At 47.7% G+C, this 19,448-nt stretch overlaps 2 protein-coding genes across 3 annotated transcripts in view; one reads left to right on the forward strand and one right to left on the reverse strand.

Moving 5' to 3' along the window:
* Positions 1 to 4,853: 4,853 nt before the first annotated feature.
* C2H1orf174 (chromosome 2 C1orf174 homolog) lies at positions 4,854 to 11,103 on the forward strand. Its single transcript, XM_077151514.1, has 4 exons — positions 4,854 to 4,973; positions 7,420 to 7,533; positions 8,922 to 9,398; positions 10,771 to 11,103. The coding sequence occupies exons 1-4, from the start codon at positions 4,959 to 4,961 to the stop codon at positions 10,879 to 10,881; spliced, it is 717 nt and encodes a 238-aa protein (XP_077007629.1). The 5' UTR covers positions 4,854 to 4,958; the 3' UTR covers positions 10,882 to 11,103.
* A 4,393-nt stretch (positions 11,104 to 15,496) lies between these two features.
* Positions 15,497 to 19,448, reverse strand: part of DFFB (DNA fragmentation factor subunit beta) — a 30,344-nt gene continuing 26,392 nt past the window's right edge. For both annotated transcript variants that reach the window (XM_077151515.1, XM_077151516.1), the window contains one exon: positions 15,497 to 19,317. In XM_077151515.1, coding sequence (XP_077007630.1) covers positions 19,083 to 19,317 — 235 coding nt within the window. In that variant the 3' untranslated portion in view covers positions 15,497 to 19,082. The remainder of the gene's footprint in view (positions 19,318 to 19,448) is intronic.

A 19,448-nucleotide genomic window follows, 5' to 3' on the forward strand; every position in this document is an offset into this window, starting at 1 on the left:
TGTGGACTCTGCGTAAGCAGAGTCAGGGCTGGGGTGGAGAACACAAAGTTCGCAGAATCTCTGATCCCCCTTTCTTCGTCGGCATCATCACCACCCTCCATCCCTTCAACAGGTGGTCTTGACTCCCTGCTACGTCCCAGCCTCCGTGCTGGGGGCAGGGACCAAGACGGTGAGCAAAGCGCAGTCCCTGCTTTTGGGAGTTTATTGTCGACTGAGGACGGTTGGCACGCGAGGACAACACAGACGCCACACGCTGGCAGCCAGGTGACACCTCTTGCCCAGCCTGGACCCCGGAAGAGCACAGAACACGGGTGATCACAAATTATAAACAAGGTGCAGAGGGGTCAGCTTCAGTGTGGGTCACCTTCATTTCCCTCCGGGATGAGCTCATGTTACAGCAATCCAGTTGAGGCCATTTGGGAGTGGGGTGGAGGGGCGGATTTGAGAATGGCTCCTGTGGTGGTCTGCAGCTGCACGGACCCCAGAGAGACGTGCTGTAAATGTAATCCGTTCTGTGGTGTGAACCCATCGTAGTGGGACCTGTGGATGATGTGACTTCAGTTAGGGTGTGACCCATGTAAACCAGACAGGTCTCAGCCCTGTGGCTGGGCTCCCTATAACAGAGTGAGGCTCAGAGAAAGCCATAGAGGGAGCAGTCAGAGGCTGAAATTCAATGAAACCTGGAAGAGAAGGGAGGGGCCGGGAGCGGCACCATATGTCCTGCCATGTGGCAGAGGAGCCCAGGACCAGGGACCCCCAGCAGCCAGCCACAGAGCACCTGTCTTCCGGAAGGCATCACCTTGACGATCCCTTGATTTCGGACTTTTTTCCGGTCTCAAACCATGAATGAATAAACTGCTGTTGAACCCGATCCGTTACATGGCATTTGCTTAAGCAGCCAAGGAAACTAAAACAGCTCCCCAGCCCATGGCAAGCTTCCACCTCCCCAGGAGAGGTGGCATCTGTCCAGCCTCCGGCTCCCCTAGACGTCAGTTAGTTATCAAGAGTTCCTGCCCATTTCCTTCTGGTGGGTCCTGGAGGTGGAGGAGAGAGGAGGTGACGCCGAGAGGAGTGTGAGCTGGCCTCCTGAATAGCCCTGACCACCCACCCCCACCCCATGTACTGTCACAACATCACGTGGCTTTGCCCCCACAGCGCTCAGCGAGCTGCAGACTTACAATCCTTTCTGAGATTGCTCCACGACAGCCTGTGCCCCCGCTAGACCATCCGTGCTGAACAGGCAGGTGTGGAGTCTTGTTTGACTCCCGACTGTCATCACCCCAGAGCCCAGTCCAGCCCCTGGCCCATCATGGCAGCCCAGCAAATATACGTTGAATGAGTGAAAGAGTGAAAGGACCTAACCTGCCACCGTGTCCTAAAGGAACAAAAGCAGAATGCTAGAAAGCTACAATGGGCAGGCTTAACTGAGTGGGGGAGGGAGTCCTCCCCCTTCCCCTCCCCCTCCCTGGGGACAACGAAACTTTAGCCAAGTGGAGTTTGAAGAGGGGATTAGCCAGGCAAAATGGGGGCAGGTGGGGGGCTAGGGAAGGAGGGTGCAAAGTGGGGAGGGGGCTTTGTAGCCGAGGCCTGAGAGGAGAGAGCAGTGGGGCAGCAGAAGGGCAGAGAGGAGCCAGTGGAGCCAGATGAGTCTAGAGAAAGGATAGTGGGGGCCAAGCATGCAGGGCCATCCCTCCACTCATTCAACAAACATTTATGGAGCACCTCCTGTATGCCAGGCCTAATGGGTCAAGTGAGGGATGTAGGTCTTGACCCTAAAAGCAGTGGGGTGGCACTGCAGAACTGCACAGTAGGGGAGCAGGTCAGCATTGACAAGTGACCACTCTGGTTACCCACACCAGCTGTGGACAGTCTGGGCACAAGGGGAGGCTTTGCAGCCTAGAAGTAGCAGGAATCAGGGCAATTGGATATAAGTGATGAGAGAGAGAGAGTCCCTAGCACGCAGGTCTGAGTTGTGAACGGCTGGAAATGACAGTGACAGAGATTGGGGAGTGTGGGGGACCCCAGAGCACATTTATGAAGAAAGATCAAGAGACCCCTTTAGGATGTAGAACATGAGTGGCAGTGAGAGGCCCGAGCCCTACTTGGGCCCACTCGAGTGACGCCGCGTTCACCACCAACTGACACGGACAGCAACTACCTATAGAGCCAAAAACCGGCTCTCAGCAATCAATCCCTAACGTACGAGAACTTAGAGCTCCAGAGGATTCCAAAAAGAAAACCACCGAACCAAGCTTATTATAAAGCCAATTTCAGTGAAAATGGGACAGGTTATGTGTTTAATAGAGTAGCACGTCGTTTTTTCTCAACAGCTGGCAGTGATTATAATAGTTTCTTTTACAAATGGATTTCCCACCAGCCACACATTTGTCTTCTCCTTTCCATGTACACCAGGGAAATAGCACAGTGAGAAGCACACAGCTTGGAAAGAAAGAGATACAACAGCCAGGTAGAGAAGTGAGTGTGTGTGTGTGTGTGTGTGTGTGTGTGTGTGTGTGTGTGCACGCTAAGGCTGATGTGCCTCCATTCACAGCTGACAGCAAAACTCCACGTGTAGTCTCACTGAAGGCATCCCACCCAAGCACCTAATAATGCATTTCTGAAGAGAAAGGGAGTCTGTAGACTGAAGAGCTGGCCGGATCGGGCAACACTCTCACTTTTTCTGCACTAAAAAGAGGCATCCACTGTATTTTTAGGTTTTGAGGGAGTCATTCCATAAGAGCAGAGATCATTCATGCTTTTGGAAGAGAACATGAATCACATTTCTGCTATGGAACAATGCACAGGGGGACCCTCAAGCAGTATATGAAACAGTAGTTCAACATACTTCACTTTTCAGCCTTTCTCGTTCAACTGAAAAGCTGATGCTTCTGACAAAACTGCCTGATTTAAATGTGCCCACCTGTAAGAAAAAAATAATAATGAAGTAAAGAAATATCACTCTATTTCCAAGGCACAGTATGGGGCTGTGGCACGTGTTTTATTGGAAGATCTCTACTAGAAACACTAGACAGACTGCCAGGCACCTGAGGTTAGATAAAGGACACACGTCTGAAAGTCCCCTGCAGCCAGTATTCCTTCGGCTCTTAAATGGCTTTATAGCCCATGATGTCTTTTTCTGGGGCACACATCCTAGAGCCCAGAGAATCTGGAGCCTCAAGCATATTTTTAAAACTCTTAAAAACAGAAAAGCGGTCATCTGGCCAACTCTCTGAGCAGACAAGACCAGGGACTTTGTCAGGGGATTTGAAAAAGAACCAGAACCCTCTCCAAACAGCCCCTAGGGCAGAAGAGAGCTTGAGGAGGGAAAATCGGGGTTGAAGGATTAAATCACATGGAAGAATGTAAAACCTTAGGGGAGTTAGCCCAGCTGGAAGAGCGGCCAGCTGCTTTGCATGTCCACCAAGGGCAAGAAAGAGGCTGTGCCAGAGGTTGAGGAGAATGAGGTCTAGGTTAAGGGGTGGGGATTCACAGTGTAACAGTCACAGACACATGGTCCCATATAGTTTGGCCCACCTGATTCCACATCAGAGAAGCCCCTCTCTTTGCTTTGGTGAGAGGGTGAGTTTTATTGGAGATGCATCAACAAGGAACTGGAGGAAGAAAATCTTTCCAAGACCGGTTCAAAGTGAAAAAGGTGATTTGAGCTTTTAGTTCAAAAAGACAAAGGAATGGCAAAGGTCCAAAAGAAAGTAGAAAAATGAGAAAAACTGAGTCACAGAAATCATAAAAATTGAGTAATGGTCATCTGGTCCATTTTGTTTGGTCAGCACAGCCTGCTACCTGGTAGGTCTTCGCTGACATGAATTGTCTTTGATCTTATCCTTCAAAAGGGGGAAAGGTGCAAATAGGTAGCACACATGGGTTGCCTCCTGCTTTGGGTGTTATCTTATTCCTGCAAGCAGAGCTGGACGGTCTCATTAATCTAACTAGGGACAGAAAGTAAACTGTTGAGAGTAACTGCTGCAAATAATGCCAGCAAGGACTTTTAGGCTTGAAATATGAATCAAAGCTTCGTGAGTGTAATGACTACAATCAACACTTCTAGCTACTAAACACTATACTAAGCGTCTTCCAGCGAAAGGATTAGGTTGAGCATTTTTCCAATTAGCCAGCTGTCAATAGGGCAGACATTATAGAGGCCCACAGGCGCCCCAGAGGGGCACTGGGTCGTGGCCTGTCCCACTCGGGGTCGCCGGTGGGACCTGGCTCTCGGCGGGACCTGGCTCTCGGCGGGACCTGGCTCTCGGCGGCTGGCTTTCCTCCCCTGCAGCCCGAGCTAACCGCAGCACCCTCTTCCAGGGCCGTCGGGGGTAACCTCAGCGACCCCCGACACTGTCTTGTTCCAACGCTGGCAAAGCTCCACAGGCACGCATCACCGCGCGGGGTTGGGGGCCCTCCACGGCCTCGAGGGCCGCCCCGCCGCCCCAGCCGCCCCGACGAGCCGCCCACCCAGGCCAGCGAAGAGGGCCGGCCCGAGCGCGCCCGCGCTGGTGTAACAATGCTCACCGGCCCTCAGCACTCAGGGGACCGGGAACACTGCAAAACCATGGAAAAACGACTCCCCACCCACCTCCACGCACGCGACCACACTGGTGCCAAGGACACGGACCCCTCGCAAACACGGCCGTCCGCCCCTCTTAAACATGGCGGACGCAGAGGCCACCTGGCAGGCGCCCCTCACAAACATGGCCGCCAGCGCGCCCCGCCGGCTTCAGCGCCCGAGACCAGGCCATCGCGCGCTGAGTCGCGCCGCCTGTGACGAAAGGAGCCCACGTTTGGGTCACGTGACCACGACGCCTGTCTGTTATTGGCCAATTCTCTGATCACGTCGGACGTCGCGACGCGGGCTCAGGCCCACCAGCTCGCTTCTCAGACGCCTTAGGCCCCGCGCGGTGTTGCTGCCTGCGCCGGCGGCGGCGAGGGCGCCGCTCACCCTCATGAGGAGCCGGAAGGTGAGGGAGTCGGGAGGGGCTGCGTGGGGCCTGCGGGGCCCAGGGAGAGGGCCGAGGCCACGCCCCGCCGGCCCGGGTGGCGATCCCCGGAGGAGGGGGGTGTTGAGGGCTTCCTTCCCGGTGACGGGTGCACGAGGTGAGCCCCGCCGGCGTCGGGGCGGGAAGGACGGGCCGGGCCGCGCAGGGGTGGCTCTGCCCGGTGTGCCCCGCTCCCGCCAGCCCAGCCGCTCCCCTTACGGCCCTTTTTGGGAAGCCGCAGGCTGCTTCCCACGTCCCAGACTTGACACAGTCCGCTCGGACGGAGGACGACCTCGACGACGAAGAGGGGTTTCGTTTTGGGGTTGTTTATGCGCGGCCAAGCCGGGTTGCCCGGTTGGAGACCAGGAGCTGCCCCAATCGGAGAAATGTGTAGTAGCTGGTACCTCGGAGGTGGCTTTATCCATGATGAGCCTGAAGGCAAAATGCTACCAGATTGGATTCTTGCAAATCGAGTGGACGACATTAACCACGCCAAGTCAGAACCAATTGGAAAACGGACAGAGATCTTGAATAAATATTACACCAAAGAAGAAGCACGAATGGCCAAAAGAGCGCATGATGAGATGCTCAGTATCATTAGCCCTTAGAGAAATGCAAATCAAAACTACAGTGAGCGGCCACCTCACACCCTCTGCGATAGTTTAAGGAAAAGAAACAGGAAGTGACAAGAATTGGTAAGACCAGCAGTCTGTGTGCTAGGTATGCACTTGAAGAAGTTGAAAACAGGGACTCAAACAGACAGACTTGTACACTGATGATCCTAGTGGCATTTATTCACAATAGCCAAATCTGAAAGCAACCCAAGTGAACATCAACAGATGAATGGATAAACCCAAAATGTGTTAAATACATACCGTCAAATGTGAGTGAGTCCTGAAAAGGAATGAAGTTCTGATACATGGTACAATGTGGATGGATGTACCTTGAAAACATTATGCTAGGTGAAGTAAGCCAGCTGCAAAAGGACAAATATCGCGATACCACTTATATGAAATATGTAGAATAAACAAACTCGTAGAGACAGAAAGTAGACCAGAGTTACCAGGGGCTGAGATTAGGAGGGAACGGGGAGTTATTACTTAATGGGTACAAAGTTTCTGTTTGGGGTGATGGGAGAGTTTTGATGGTAGATGGTGGTGAGGGTAGCACAGCATTGTAAATATAATTAAAACCACTGTAATTTTAAGTGTAATTAAAGTACACTTACAATGGCATATTTTATGTAACATGTATACATTACCAAAATAAGGTTTGAAAAAATAAGTGGATAACAGATGACCTGCATCAGGGGCTTCTAACACCCTCAGCCACCTGGGCCCTGGGCCCAGTGAAGTTTATTTCTGCAGAGAAGCCTGGAAAACTGAATTTTTGATAAAGCCCATTGAGCCTATTGCACCTTAAAATTTGAGAACTGCTGCTTTGGAGTGCAATATCATTTACAAGCAAATTACTATAGAAAGAGCCTGTTTGTTTTAGAGTCATGGGCCCAAGATTGCCCTAGCTCAGTCCCTGTCACAAGCAGCTGGGCAGTTGCAGGGGCTGACTTCAGGAAATTATGTCCAGGGTGAACTGTGGTGATGGAGTAGGGACTTGCAAGCCAAATATCACCTGTGTAACCCTGAACACTTTTCTTACCCATGCTGTCCACATAAAATGGGAATGCAGTTGCCTTTCAAGTCTGTTGAAACACCAAGCACAGTGCCTGGCACATCACTACTCAGTAAACGACAGCAGCTGGCATTGGAGCCATGCTTCCCCTAGAGAGCCTAGCACGGGACGTATAGGAGTGTTGGGATTTGTCATGGTGGTCTTGGACTAAAAAAGGTTGATTCTCTGCCCTAAAAGTGATAAGGATTTAGGGGGACATGCTTGTTGGAACTGGGAGTAGGTGATGAGAGAGACATTCATAGCAGTTCTTTGCAAGTTATGCCACCTGTGTGACCCCATTCCTTCTGTGTATTTGCCCTTCACTGCTGTTAGGGCTCTTGGAGCAAGTCCCTTCCCCTTGGGGATGATGGAAGCCCAGCCCCAGCTGCACCCCTGCTGGTAGATGCTTCCTTGGCCTACACCCTTGTTTGGACTGCATGTCACTGGGTACCACATTGAATAAATATGTTTATTCTACATATTTCATATAAATGGTATCACAATCATCATGGCATTCATCACCATGGACAGAGCAGATCCTGTACCTTAAACCCAAAAAGAGTTTTATTTGAATTTGTACATTTAAACCACAGGAGTCTTTCCATAAAGATAATAAAAATGTTGGTGGGGAGCTGTTGTCTTTAAAATAAGGGGCTAATCTTGGTTCATATCAGATTTTTTTCTTCAAGTAGTCTTCATCTCGTGCTTACGTTTCTTTTTGTAACAGCGTTTTCTGACAAGGCTTTCTGCTTGACTCTAGCTCACAGGTGGAGTGCGCGCTTCAGCACGCCTGAGAGGCAGGAGTTGCTCAGCAGCCGGGTTGGCCTCTGCGCAGGAAGTGGACGGCACCAAGTCTGCCAAAACAGCTTGTTTGGTGAGGCCTCGTTAGAATGGAGAACAGGAGACCTGTGTATATTTCTACACAAAATTTTCACACTAAGATATGTTATAGTAGAAACCGTTGGTAGTGGTTTATGTGACGGGGCGGAGGACTATTTTAGAGGAAAAGGTATTTTCAGAAAAGGACACTGTTCAGATCAGGCTTTGCTTTCCAAGTGTTCGCCCACCCGTGTGTGTATCTCAGGACCGGTCTCTAACACACACGGCTAGTCCACCTTCTAGTGTAGTCTTGTGAAGGATATTGGTGTTTGTGGTCGTCATGATTCTCTAGGGATACAGAAATAGCAGGAGGTATCTGTAAATACAAGATTTTATATACGTCTCACTCACCTGCGGGCATGCACGAGTCCAGATTCCATAGAGGAGGCCATGGCTGGCAACTCCAGTGAAGGTCTTCAGTGCATTCCCCAGGAGAGGCTGGCTGGCTGGCTGGCTGGCTGGCTGGCTGGCTGGCTGGCTGGCTGGCTGGACGGAGCCGAGAGTTTTTTTCTGGCTTCTCCTTGAAAGCCTTCAGCTGATGAGATGAAACAGCAGTTGCAGGATGCACTCCCCTTAGCCAGCTGCAGATGTGATCAACCATAGATGCAGGCAACGTGCTGATGATTTAAGTCCACAAATAAGCCACAGATAAGCCAGTGCTTGCTTGACCAGACAACTGGGCCCCATCACCTCGCCAAGTTGACCCATGAACCTAACCATCACAGTACTTCACCCCAGAAGCATTAAGGAAAAGGTTAAGTAGGCCAGGAAAAGGAAGCTATTGTAGTCTTAAGTTCACAGCCCCAGTCTCCAGGGAGTTTTAATATCTGGAATTATGCAGTTAACTCCTAAAGCAAGTCGAAGCAGAGCTCGGGGGTCTGACTGGGGCTTGGCCATGTGCCACAACTAGTACAGTATTTCATTCATAATAAGTTGCCTGCTGCAGTTTTGTTGAGTTGATGTGAACAGTTGTTTGTTAAGCACCTGCTATATGCTGAGTAGTGTTTGGTGACCAGCCAAAGATCCCTGCCCTCAGGGTGCTTAGTTCTAGTGGGGGGGAATGAAAACTGGTTCTTACATTGTAATTACATAAACATGTAAGCATATGCATCTGAATTTGTCTCATGAAATACAACACCCTTAAGAAAACTGAAGTTGTGGGAATGTTTGGATATGTTTCTAGCCCTTTCCCAGCTGTGGATTTGAATTCTGTTCCTTCAGTGGTAGAACAGTGAAACACCTGTTTATAATCAGTTCTGACTTTAGAATTTACGTTGTTAAAAGATTTGAGAAGAAATATTAGCCTCTGGGGTTGATACTTTTTCATTTGCTATCCTCTTTTTAAATGTCTCTGGTTTTCCCTCCATTTTTCTTTCTTGACAGACTTCCTCATCACACAGAGCTGCTGAGAGGCGAACATCCAAGAAGTTGAAGTGTGACAGAGATAATCTTGTGAAGTCAGAGTTACAGAAACTAGTCACTAAAAGTGATAGCACTCCCTTGCCAAAAATCACACCTGAGGCCCCTGGTAGAAATGAGCCTCTAGAGTTGGCTGGAGGCAGTGTGTTGTTTCCAGGAAATGAAGCTGGTGCCCCCATGCCACATAAAGGTGAAGGCCTTCCCCTCAGTCAGCACAGAATTGTGGACAACAATTGTTCAGCAAAGACTGGAGACAGCCTGTCACTCAGAGCCAGTGCAGAAGCACCTGAGAGCAGCTCCGCAGTGCAGGAGGAGTCAGCCTCAGACGTAGAGAAAGTCCAGAAGCCACCACTGCAGATGGACAATAGTGTCTTTCTGGATGACGACAGCAATCAGCCAATGCCAGTGAGCCGATTCTTTGGAAATGTTGAGCTCATGCAGGTAAGACCAATGTCTTGCTTTGCCAGGGCTGCTGTCACAAAGTGCCACAGATTAGTTGGTTAAACAGGAATTTATTTTCTCACTGTTTTGGAAACTAGAAGTCTAAATCAAGGTGTCAGGAGGGCCGTGTTCCCTCTGAAGTCTGCAGCATTCTGGTGGTAGCCCCCACCACCCCCCAGTCATAGCTTAGTCTCTGTCCCATGCCCCCTCACCACAATCATAGCTCAGTCTCTGTCTGTCCCATGCGCCCCCCCAGTCATAGCTCAGTCTCTGTCCCATGCCCCCACCACCACAATCATAGCTCAGTCTCTGTCTGTCCCATATGCCCCCCTGTCATAGCTCAGTCTCTGTCCCATGCCCCACCACCACCATCATAGCTCAGTGTCTGTCCCATGCGCCCCCCCCCAGTCATTGCTCAGTCTCTGTCCCATGTCCCCCCCCACAATCATAGCTCAGTCTCTGTCTGTCCCATGCACCCTGCCCTTCCCCTTACTGTGTGCAGATTTCCTCTACTGTTAAGGGCTCCAGAAACAGTGGATTAAGGCCCACCCTGATCCACCTGGCCTTACCTTAACTAACAACATCTGCAAAGGTCCGCTTTACACCTGGGCTCACACCACCAGCACCAGGGTTCAGAACTTGAATTTGTCATAGTAGAGAGTGTGATTCAGTCCCCAACAACTGTTGTCCTCTTCTGTAAATACTCATTAGCAAACTGTCCACTCAGATTATGTACTTCTAGTTAAATAATACCTTGGTGGTAAATTAAAATATAAAATAATGATGATAATAATTTTAACCCCAGAGAAAAAAATAAAAAACATTAGCTACTCAGGCACTTGGCCACCCCATCCCAGGTCGAGAATGTTTCCATGGCGAGAAGGGTCGTGGCGGGTCATGAGGGGATGGAGAGCATTGTTCCACGACCCTCGGGCATGCTGGGTGGATGCTTTTTACTGTGATTCTGGATCTTTCACTGCAGTGTTATGAAATTATATTTGTAGATTTTTTATATATCTACCCAGTACTTGCAGGTGCTTTCTTTCGTTCTTTTTAAAATAACATCCTTTTGCATTAGAACATTAAAGAAAGAACACAGCCAAAAGGTCAAACTCCAGCCATTCGAGAGGAAAGTGCTTTTCTCTGAGAAAGAAAATGAGGGAAAGTGATGCACACAGTCTCGTTTCTAACCCAGTGATTTTCCTTCTCTGTCACTCCATCAACCCAAGTTCAAGAAAACAAGTGCTATGACTCAGGCCTCCCCTGCCTCAAAGGGAGGACCATTCTACACTACCAAAAACAGGCGGATTGGACAAATTACAGATGCTAATGTGTTAATTCTTACTGAAGTTAATTTTTTTTCTCCCCTAAGGACCTTCCACCAGTGTCTTCATCTTGTCCTTCAATGAGCAGACGAGAGTTCAGGAAGATGCATTTCAGAGCCAAAGATGATGACGATGATGATGATGATGCGGAAATGTAGATAATAAATAGAATAATTTCTTTGCATATTTAATCCAATAACAAGTCAACGATTTACCAAATTACAGGATTCATATACAATTTATCTCCAAGAGAACTTGTTCTTAATCAAGAACTGATCCATAGAAGTCAACAAATAATGCAAAACATAAAATAACCTGTGACAGATTTGTCTGAACTGCTGTAACAATCATTGAGATTGTAAAGCTGCTGTCTCCATGTTGCTGTGTTTGCTTATATTTGTATGTGTATATATAAAATGATGGTTTGAGTCAACTGAGGGGGGTTGGGATTAAATAATGAAATAATGGCTACTTTTGTTAAGAAAAATCTTCACTTAAATAGTTTTAAGTGAAGATTTCGTTTTGATAACATGCTAGTTTATTTTCCATTATCAGATTTTGATCCTTCTTGAGATTAAGTCAATGCCAGTTCTTAAAGAACTCTGCTTTTCTGTATATGATGCTAATGTTCACATTGGAAATTTTGCAGAACACATGTAGGAAAGAAATAAAGTATATTTTAAAAGTAATCTTAAGGAAGTCCCTAAAAGACTGTATTCCTTTCCTAAATGTTGGAGAGCCAGGAAAAGGAGATGAATCCTGTCCTGAGTTTTATACCTGTGAGGCAGGTGACATCACGGAGCAGCCCGGGAAGTGCGGCACTAGGCCCAGGTGGCTCTGACACGATGTCCGTGGCTCCTTGCTGGGCTTTGCAGTAGGAGAGGAGAAGCATCTTCAGTACTTGGCATGCTCATGCCTCTACGTCAGAGGTGGCTGGCTGCCCAGCAGGGATGTTCTGTGTGGTGCAGAAGCCTTACCAGATGCAGCATTTCCAATGGGGTGAGGCTACAGGCAGCCTTTCTCTGCTGCCTCTTCCAGCCACCAGCTCTGTGCAGACGGTGATGCTGAGACCCTGGGACGGGTAGAGAAGCCAGGAGGGGCCAGGGTCCCCAGATGGCCAACTACAAGGAGGAAAAGCCACTCAATGCAGGAAGACCCTTTGGGGTTTTTCATGAGTAAGCAAGTCTTACCATTTATCAGCTATTGTACATGTTTGGTTTCGTTACAATGGCAGTTAGATTTAACCCCGTTAAAATGTCCTATGAAACAAAGAATAAATACTTAATATAATATTGGGAGCAAAATGTAGTTGTTTGTCCTGTAAGAAAATTTTCAACTCTACCATTCAAAACTCGCCCTCCTTCAAAGTTACTTTTCCCCAGCAGATGTTCTTTGTTTCCAGTACGATCATTTTCCCTTTATCAGCTGCTTTATCAGCTTCACCTTCTCTGAATAATTTTGTGATTCACTGACCAATGAGTTACTCATTATTTAATAATCTGAAAACATTGGTTGTAAAATCATTTTACAACCCTTTGCCTCCGGGCTTCTCGGGCCAGCAGCTGCCACACCAGGGGCTTGGGGCCGCGGGCTCCGGCGATGACCATGGGCTCTGTGACCAACCAGCAGCCACGGGACAGCGCGGCTGGGGAGCAGAGGAGCCACCGCTGCTCGAGGTGCCGCCATCTGTAAGTGGTTCAACGTGCGGATGGGGTTCGGGTTCCTGTCCTTGACCGCCTGCCACGGGGTTGCGCTTGTCCCCAGTGGCCATCTTTGTGCATCAGAGTAAACTGCACATGAGGGATTCCGGAGTCGGAAGGCAGGTGAAGCAGTGGAGTTCACCTTTAAGAAGTCTGCCAAGGGCCTGAAATCTTATCTGTCCTGGGGGGAGGTTCTGTATTGAGAGTGAGGGGCAGCCAGAGGGGAAGAACATGCAGAAGTGTAGCTCAAAAGGAGACAGGTGCTACAGCTGTGGAGTCTAGACCATCACGCCAAGGAATGAAATGCCACCCCAGACCAAGAAGTACCATTTCTGCCAGAACATCAGCCATGTGGTGGCCTCATGTCCACTGAAAGCTCAGCAGGCCCCAGCTCACAGGGAAAACCCTCCTACTTACGGGAGGAAGAAGAGAGCCACAGCCCCGCCCTGCTGCCAGAGGCCTGGAATCGAGCCACAGTGCACAGGGGCAATCCTTTTGCAATCAGGAAGTTCCAAAGAGCAGGCATCAATCCGCAAAATGGAGAAAGTGGGATAGGGTGGGTAGGGGGCAGCTGGCACTACCACGTATCTTAGGCTGGGGTCCATAGCTTCACCTCCTCTTCCATCTTGGTGGGGGAAAAGGGTGAGGCAAAGGAATTCCAACCATGCTCTATCCAAATGCAAGTGAGAGCTTTCAGGAGAAATACCCCAAAGCCTGCATGAAATATCCCGAATTTCCAGGTTTTTGACATTGGCCTGGATAGGGAAGCTGCTTTCCTTTGAAAGAGGATTTATAAAAATTTTTCATGCCAGAGTGAAAAGATTAAGTATGAGAGCAGATTGATGGACCCAACCCATGAGCCACTACATTGTGGAGGGAATCTCTCAGGGTTAGGGCAGGATTTTTCCATGTCTTATCTCATAAACCATGCTTGAGGCAGGGTGCTGGGGATTGTCCCAAACTATGGATTGTAATAACAGACAAAAGGGGTGGGTGGCAGGACAGCTGCAGACCTACTGTTCCTAAGCTCACTCTACCCCATTCTGGGCCAATCTGATTTTATTTATTTGCTCCCTTGGATAACTGTACCTTGGGTCCCAGTTTCTCCAGGATGCCAACTGCACTAGCTGTGTGCAAATGACATATCTTGTGCATTTTAACTTTTTTTTCCTTAATATAAAATGGTTTTGTATATTTAAATCTAAGCCCTCATTCCTGCACTGTGTTCTCAGGTACATGAGCAATCTCAGGGATAAGTCCGGCAGCAGCTCCAGGTCTGCACAGCAGGAATACTTGTTTATTGTTGTTGCTTTATCATTACAAAGAACAACTATTTGAACTACCTCATTTTTGCCAATTAGAACGGGCTTTTCTGTCATAGTGTCCTCTTGAAATACCTCCCTTTCATCGGAGACTAGGTTTTAATTGGGTTGTCCCATGACTTGATCTCCTACTGGAAAATTGGAAATTAGTTTAAATGGGAAGATGGTGCAGAGAGGTGAGGAGAGCTGGGCAGTTTACAGGTCAAGAGAAGAAGCCAAGGTTAGGTAAGAGTTACCTATATATGTAATAAGGGATTCCTGTCCCAGCCTCTTAATCCTAGGGCGCAGGACTTGCTTGGTACATCATGTCCCTCCTTCACTGGATTAGGCCTGCCATGCACTGTGTGTGTGTGTGTGTGTGTGTGTGTGTGTGTGTGTGTGTGTGTGTGTGTGTCCAAGGATGGATGTATGAAGCAAAGACTAAAATCCTTAACCTTTCAAAGTTCTGGACTGTTCCTGCTTGGCTTCCAGAGAGACCACAAGTGAAGGCTTCTTTGTGGCACCCAAAGCCCATGTCCTACCCTGCTGCAGTAGAGACAGTAGTGTCACAGTAGCTGTTCTGGTTTGCTAGCTGCTGGAATGCAATATATCAGAAATGGAATGGCTTTTAAAAGGGAGAATTTAATGAGTTGCAAGTTTACAGTTCTAAGGCCGAGGAAATGTCCCAATTAAAACAAGTCTATAGAAATGTTCAATCAAAGGCATCCAGGTAAAGATACCTTGGTTCAAGAAGGCCGATGAAGTTCAGGGTCTCTCTCTCAAGTGAGATGGCACATGGCGAACACAGTCAGGGCTTCTCTCTCAGCTGGAAGGGCACATGGTGAATATGGTGTCATCTGCTAGCTTTGTCTCCTGGCTTCCTGTTTGATGACGCTCCCTGGGAGGCATTTTCCTTCTTCATCTCCAAAGGTCGCTGGCTGGTAGACTCTCTGCTTCGTGGTGCTGCAGCATTCTCTGCTCTCTCCGAATCTCTCTGAATCTCATTCTTCAAAATACTTCCTCTTATAGGACTCCAATAAACCAATCAAGATCCACCCAAATGGGTGGAGACATGTCGTCCCCTAATCCAGTTTAAAAACCATTCTTGACTAAATCACATCAACCAGGGAGATGATCTCATTAATTTCAAACATACAGCATTGAGTAGAGATTATTCTACCTTTATGAACTGGGATTTATATTAAAACATGGTTTTTCTTAGGGGGCATGCTTCCTTTCAAACCAGCACAGTAGCTAAAGGAGAAAGGGGGTTTCATTTACATGCTGTGGGATCACTGCAAACCTACCTCACTGTGTTGAAACGGGACAAATGCAATAGAATGCATTGGGTGATGTGTGTCTGATCCTAGGTTCTTGTCTCCCCCAAATGCTGCCCCCCTCTAGTTAATGTATTTGTCTGGGCTTTGTAGGACTTCACGAGTCACTGATTTGGTGATTGCTAGGTGGCCTAATTTGTGAAAATGTAATGTGTTGGTCTTTCTCCGTGTTCTTTTGGGGTTTTTATTGTTTACAAACTTCTTTTTTTGTGTGTTGGAAGAAAAATAGCCAAAGCATCTTTGACAGAAGATACTGCCCCAGGCAAAAGGATCTGAAACATGCTTGGGGGCCTCTCTTGGAAGTGGGGATCTAAACCATCCTTTCCTTCTTGTTCCCCTATTTCCTATTTTGGACTAGATCTTCTGTCCTAAAATCTTACCCCATTGCCCCTCTCTGGCTCTGCCTCCCCCAAACACCCCACCCCCATACACATTTAATCTGGAGGTTATCTCCACAATTCTTCAATGACTTTTGAAAAAAACCTGAAGAACCTAAGAACACTCCATCCCTCATACCCAACCTTTTGAGTTAAGAACTCCTCTATGTGGTTTGTGCCAAAAGATTAATACTGCTGTACTTATATTGGACAGATCTACTTAATCATCAATCCTAGGGTAGAGAGAAAAAATGGAGTAGGGGTGTTCCCATTTAGAAAGTAGAGGTGAGAGATCAAGAAAGAGAAAATGAATATATATCTGAATCAGGAAATTCTGAAATTCAGGAACTTTCATGCAGGTGCAAGAAACTTATGTCGAATGGCCATAAGATTGTTTAACAGGAGATGTAAGAATGCAACTCCATGTTTACTGCTGGAAACCAAAGCTTTGTGTGGAACCTTGAATTTATGGGGAGGAAGGGAGGGTAGGAAAGCAGGTAGCTGTCCTTTCCCTACCCCCTTCCCCTCATTCCTGAGCCCAGAAGACTGAGTCCCCTTGGACTGTGGTGACCCTGTCACTTATTGTTTTTGATGGTTGATCTTGTACTGGGCACTTTACCTTCCACTATCATTTTGTAACATGCTGACCCTTTCCCCCTCCCTGCTTTCCCTGGGATAATACAATGAATAAATAAAGACTTACTGGAACTGAAAAAAAATCACTTTACGATAAAATAACTTACAGCTTTAGATTATTGCCTGGAGGTGGCTATTTATCACAGCTCCTGGCACTAGTGATTGAGCTGCCTCAGATTTGAGAATTTTGTTCCCTATAAGCTAACCTGAGTGAGAAGCACTGTCCTGGGTCAAAGCACACCTACAGAAAGATAGTGGTGTGACATTTCCCCTGAAAGCCTAGACTAGATACCCGTATGGTCCTGGGACAACCCCTGCTCCTTGCAGTTTCTAATCTGAACTGACGTGCACTACCAGGCAGTACTTTCCTAGTCTAACAACTTATAAATAACTAGCTCTTTGGACATCCCAATGTGTGCTGGTTATTCCCTTTGTAATTCATAATACAACTTACAGACAGCAAGGTTTTCCGTTGCCTTAGGTATCAGCTGGCTTCATAAAGCTGAAGATGTACCATCTCTTGTGGCAATGAGAAGAATCTTCTCGACGTACTGAAAATCCCGTGAATCTCCTAGGTGTTGAGAGCATGGCAGGGACACCAAATAACACATCCCCGAGGGTTACCGTCCAGTGAGTGTGGGAGGTTAACAAGGAGACCCAAGATGCCCCACACAAAGGGACGATGAGATGAGTTAGGGTTTCCGAGGCCTTGTTCAGGGCTGGGCTGGGGGTCTGCTGAAGGAGTAAAGGGGTCAGAGAGCAGAAAATCCTTTCCGTGTGCTCAGGGCAAAACAGTACAACAGAGAATATGCCTTTTGAAAAGTTAGACTGGGGCCAATTCAGAATATCTAGCAATACAAACGGTATATACGTTAAGCTCTAGGAACAAAATAAATTTTCAAAGAGTATATTAAAATATATAGTAAAACTATAGTCTAATTCTGAGCACTCCAGCCATACACCTTGCCCAGAAATCTGTCAGCATTTAAAATGAGTGCCCAGTCTACTGCAGGAGGGCGGATGCAATACAACGTGAGATCTTAGAAATGATTTCTAATGTTAGGTCTTTGGAATATTATATACAAGTGCTTGAGCAGTATAGAAGAGTATTAGCAGATCCACCCTATTAAGTATTCTTTGTGTTATATACCAAAACACAGACCTGTGAGATTGACATTAAACAATTTAAATTGTCTTCTACTCCATCAGGCATGTCTGTGTCATGGTCCCAAAGACTGCCATCAGGCTGCGTCAGCAGCGAGGACTCCCAGGACTCAGAAAAGCCATCACACACATGGTTCTGGTTTATCACAATGAAAAGAGGTGACCATTAAAATGAGTGAAGAGAAAAGGTGCCCGGGGTGGATGGAGTCCAGGAGAAATGAGACCCACGCTCCCAGGGTCTGCCCCCAGTGCAGTCGCAGGGATGTGCTCAGTTCTCCCAGCTATGGTTGTGACATCATGTACCAGGCAGCACCAACGCTCACCTGAGCCTCAGTGTCTAGCCCTTGTCCTGGGGGTTGGTCCATTGGGCAGACAGCACTGCCCAGTGGGGCAGCTGGTCCAGGGGGGCCCAGGGCCTGGGGCATCCATAGCAGTGTTCACGAGTCACAGGGCAGGGTAAACTGGTCAACCCAACCACATGGGCACCATCCAGGCCTCCCTAGGGCGCAAGCTGCTCAGGTGGAATTTTCCAAGGGCCCAGAGTGGTCTCCCAGCAGGAACCGGGGCCAGTCCTGAAGACAGGCCTTTCTCGAGGATGTGCAGGTCTGAGCAGGCCAGTCCTGTCGAGTTAACTGCTGACATTTCCACACAGCAGCAGCTCGCTGGGAGGTATTCCCATATTTCAGTTTAGAGAATAGCTGAACAGACTGAGCCTATTTTTAAAAAGTCATTGCTCCCATATTTTTATCCTTGGTCATCATTTTCTCAACGAGTACAAACTTTTTGACATGTCTATTATTGAAAAATCTTTATTGTTTTTCTGATTATAGAATAAATGTAAAAATTGAAATAGAAAATACACGACTTCAAAAAGTTAATTTTTAGATGTTATGAAATACATGTTCATTTCAAAAAATTCACATATAAAATTTATGACATAGAAAATAAGTCCTTGGCAATCCAATACGCCCCACAGGCCGCCTGGGATTACTGCTGTTCACAGTTGGTATGTTTCCTTCTAGAACATGCTGCATGCACTAGAACATACATACGGCACACAACACCTGTTCTAAGGTTCACGCTCTGCAGGCAGTCGAGCCCTCGCCTTCTATGCTTAGCAGCTTCCCGTTTCAGTTTATCTCAAACATTTAGTCTGCCGGAAAGTTTTACATTATGTAGCTGTATTATTAGGTTCATTCGGATGAAATGAACGTTATCTGACCATTTTTGACAACAGCCATTTTATATGGTTCAGCTAACGCCATCCCAGCCATTCCCTACTGGGTGGTGGGAGGGTCTCCCATTTTCTTGCCATTAAAACAATTCTGCAGTGAATGTCCTTTATGGGGCACTCACGTTTTACCCCCAAAGGTCAGAACTCCTGAGCGTTTAAGAAACATCTGTAGGTCGGAGCGCTCTGTCTGTCCCAGGTTTAGAGACCCAGCAGAATGCTGACGAGCAAACAAACACTCTGGCCCTCAGCAAGAGCGGTGAAGTTCAGGCAGGGCTCCTTAGCCTGCAGACCATAAACAGACAAAATACTGGTACAGTCACAGAGCAAGAAAATTCCTGAGGTCAAAGAATAATTCCTTATCGCTGCCAACCAATCCCTAGGCACTGCCAGATGCCTAGTAGAACCACTAAAGGGTGTGCTCCAGAATCTGGGCTGTCCAAAGGTGTAGTAAACAATTCAGATTCAGTACCAAAATCAAAGATTTGTAGAAAAAATTTAAAGGCCAGCATTTATTCCAGAAGTGAATTTAAAAAAGCAATAAACAGCACCTGCCAAAGTCATGGCCCACAGCCAGCACCCATGAAAAGGTGCGGGCTGGGGTGCCTGTGGGTCACTTGCCTCTCCGGGCAGGCCGCTTCCTCTTCGGCCTGGGCTCAGGTCTGTAGATTCTGTTTGGGTCACAGCTGAGACTGTGGGAGGTTTTCTTGTGGCATGCAATATGCACCAGTTTTAGGTTCTCTACGGTAAAAAGCAGGCCGTAAAAATACTCCCAGTCTATCTCTCTTCCATCCTGTTCCCTGATTGCTTCAGCCAGTGTCGGCACAATGGTGCGTTTCTTTTCTATTCTGCAAAGCAAGGTGAGAGGGCCATGTGTGGTCACAACCCCACCAGCAGCCAGCTGCCCGGGCACTTTTCCTCAAGGTGGCTTTGTATAAATTTGTTTCACTAATAAATGGTTAAAAGACCATGCAAAAAT

Source organism: Tamandua tetradactyla, chromosome 2 (assembly GCF_023851605.1).
Source record: "Tamandua tetradactyla isolate mTamTet1 chromosome 2, mTamTet1.pri, whole genome shotgun sequence".
Taxonomy (NCBI): Eukaryota; Metazoa; Chordata; class Mammalia; order Pilosa; family Myrmecophagidae; genus Tamandua; species Tamandua tetradactyla.

Excerpts from the sequence above, each read along its gene's own strand:
- C2H1orf174 (XM_077151514.1), top strand. Across the intron at positions 7,534-8,921 it reads CTGCCAAAACAGCTTGTTTG|ACTTCCTCATCACACAGAGC; the intron begins GTGAGGCCTCGT and ends CTTTCTTGACAG. Across the intron at positions 9,399-10,770 it reads GAAATGTTGAGCTCATGCAG|GACCTTCCACCAGTGTCTTC; the intron begins GTAAGACCAATG and ends TTCTCCCCTAAG.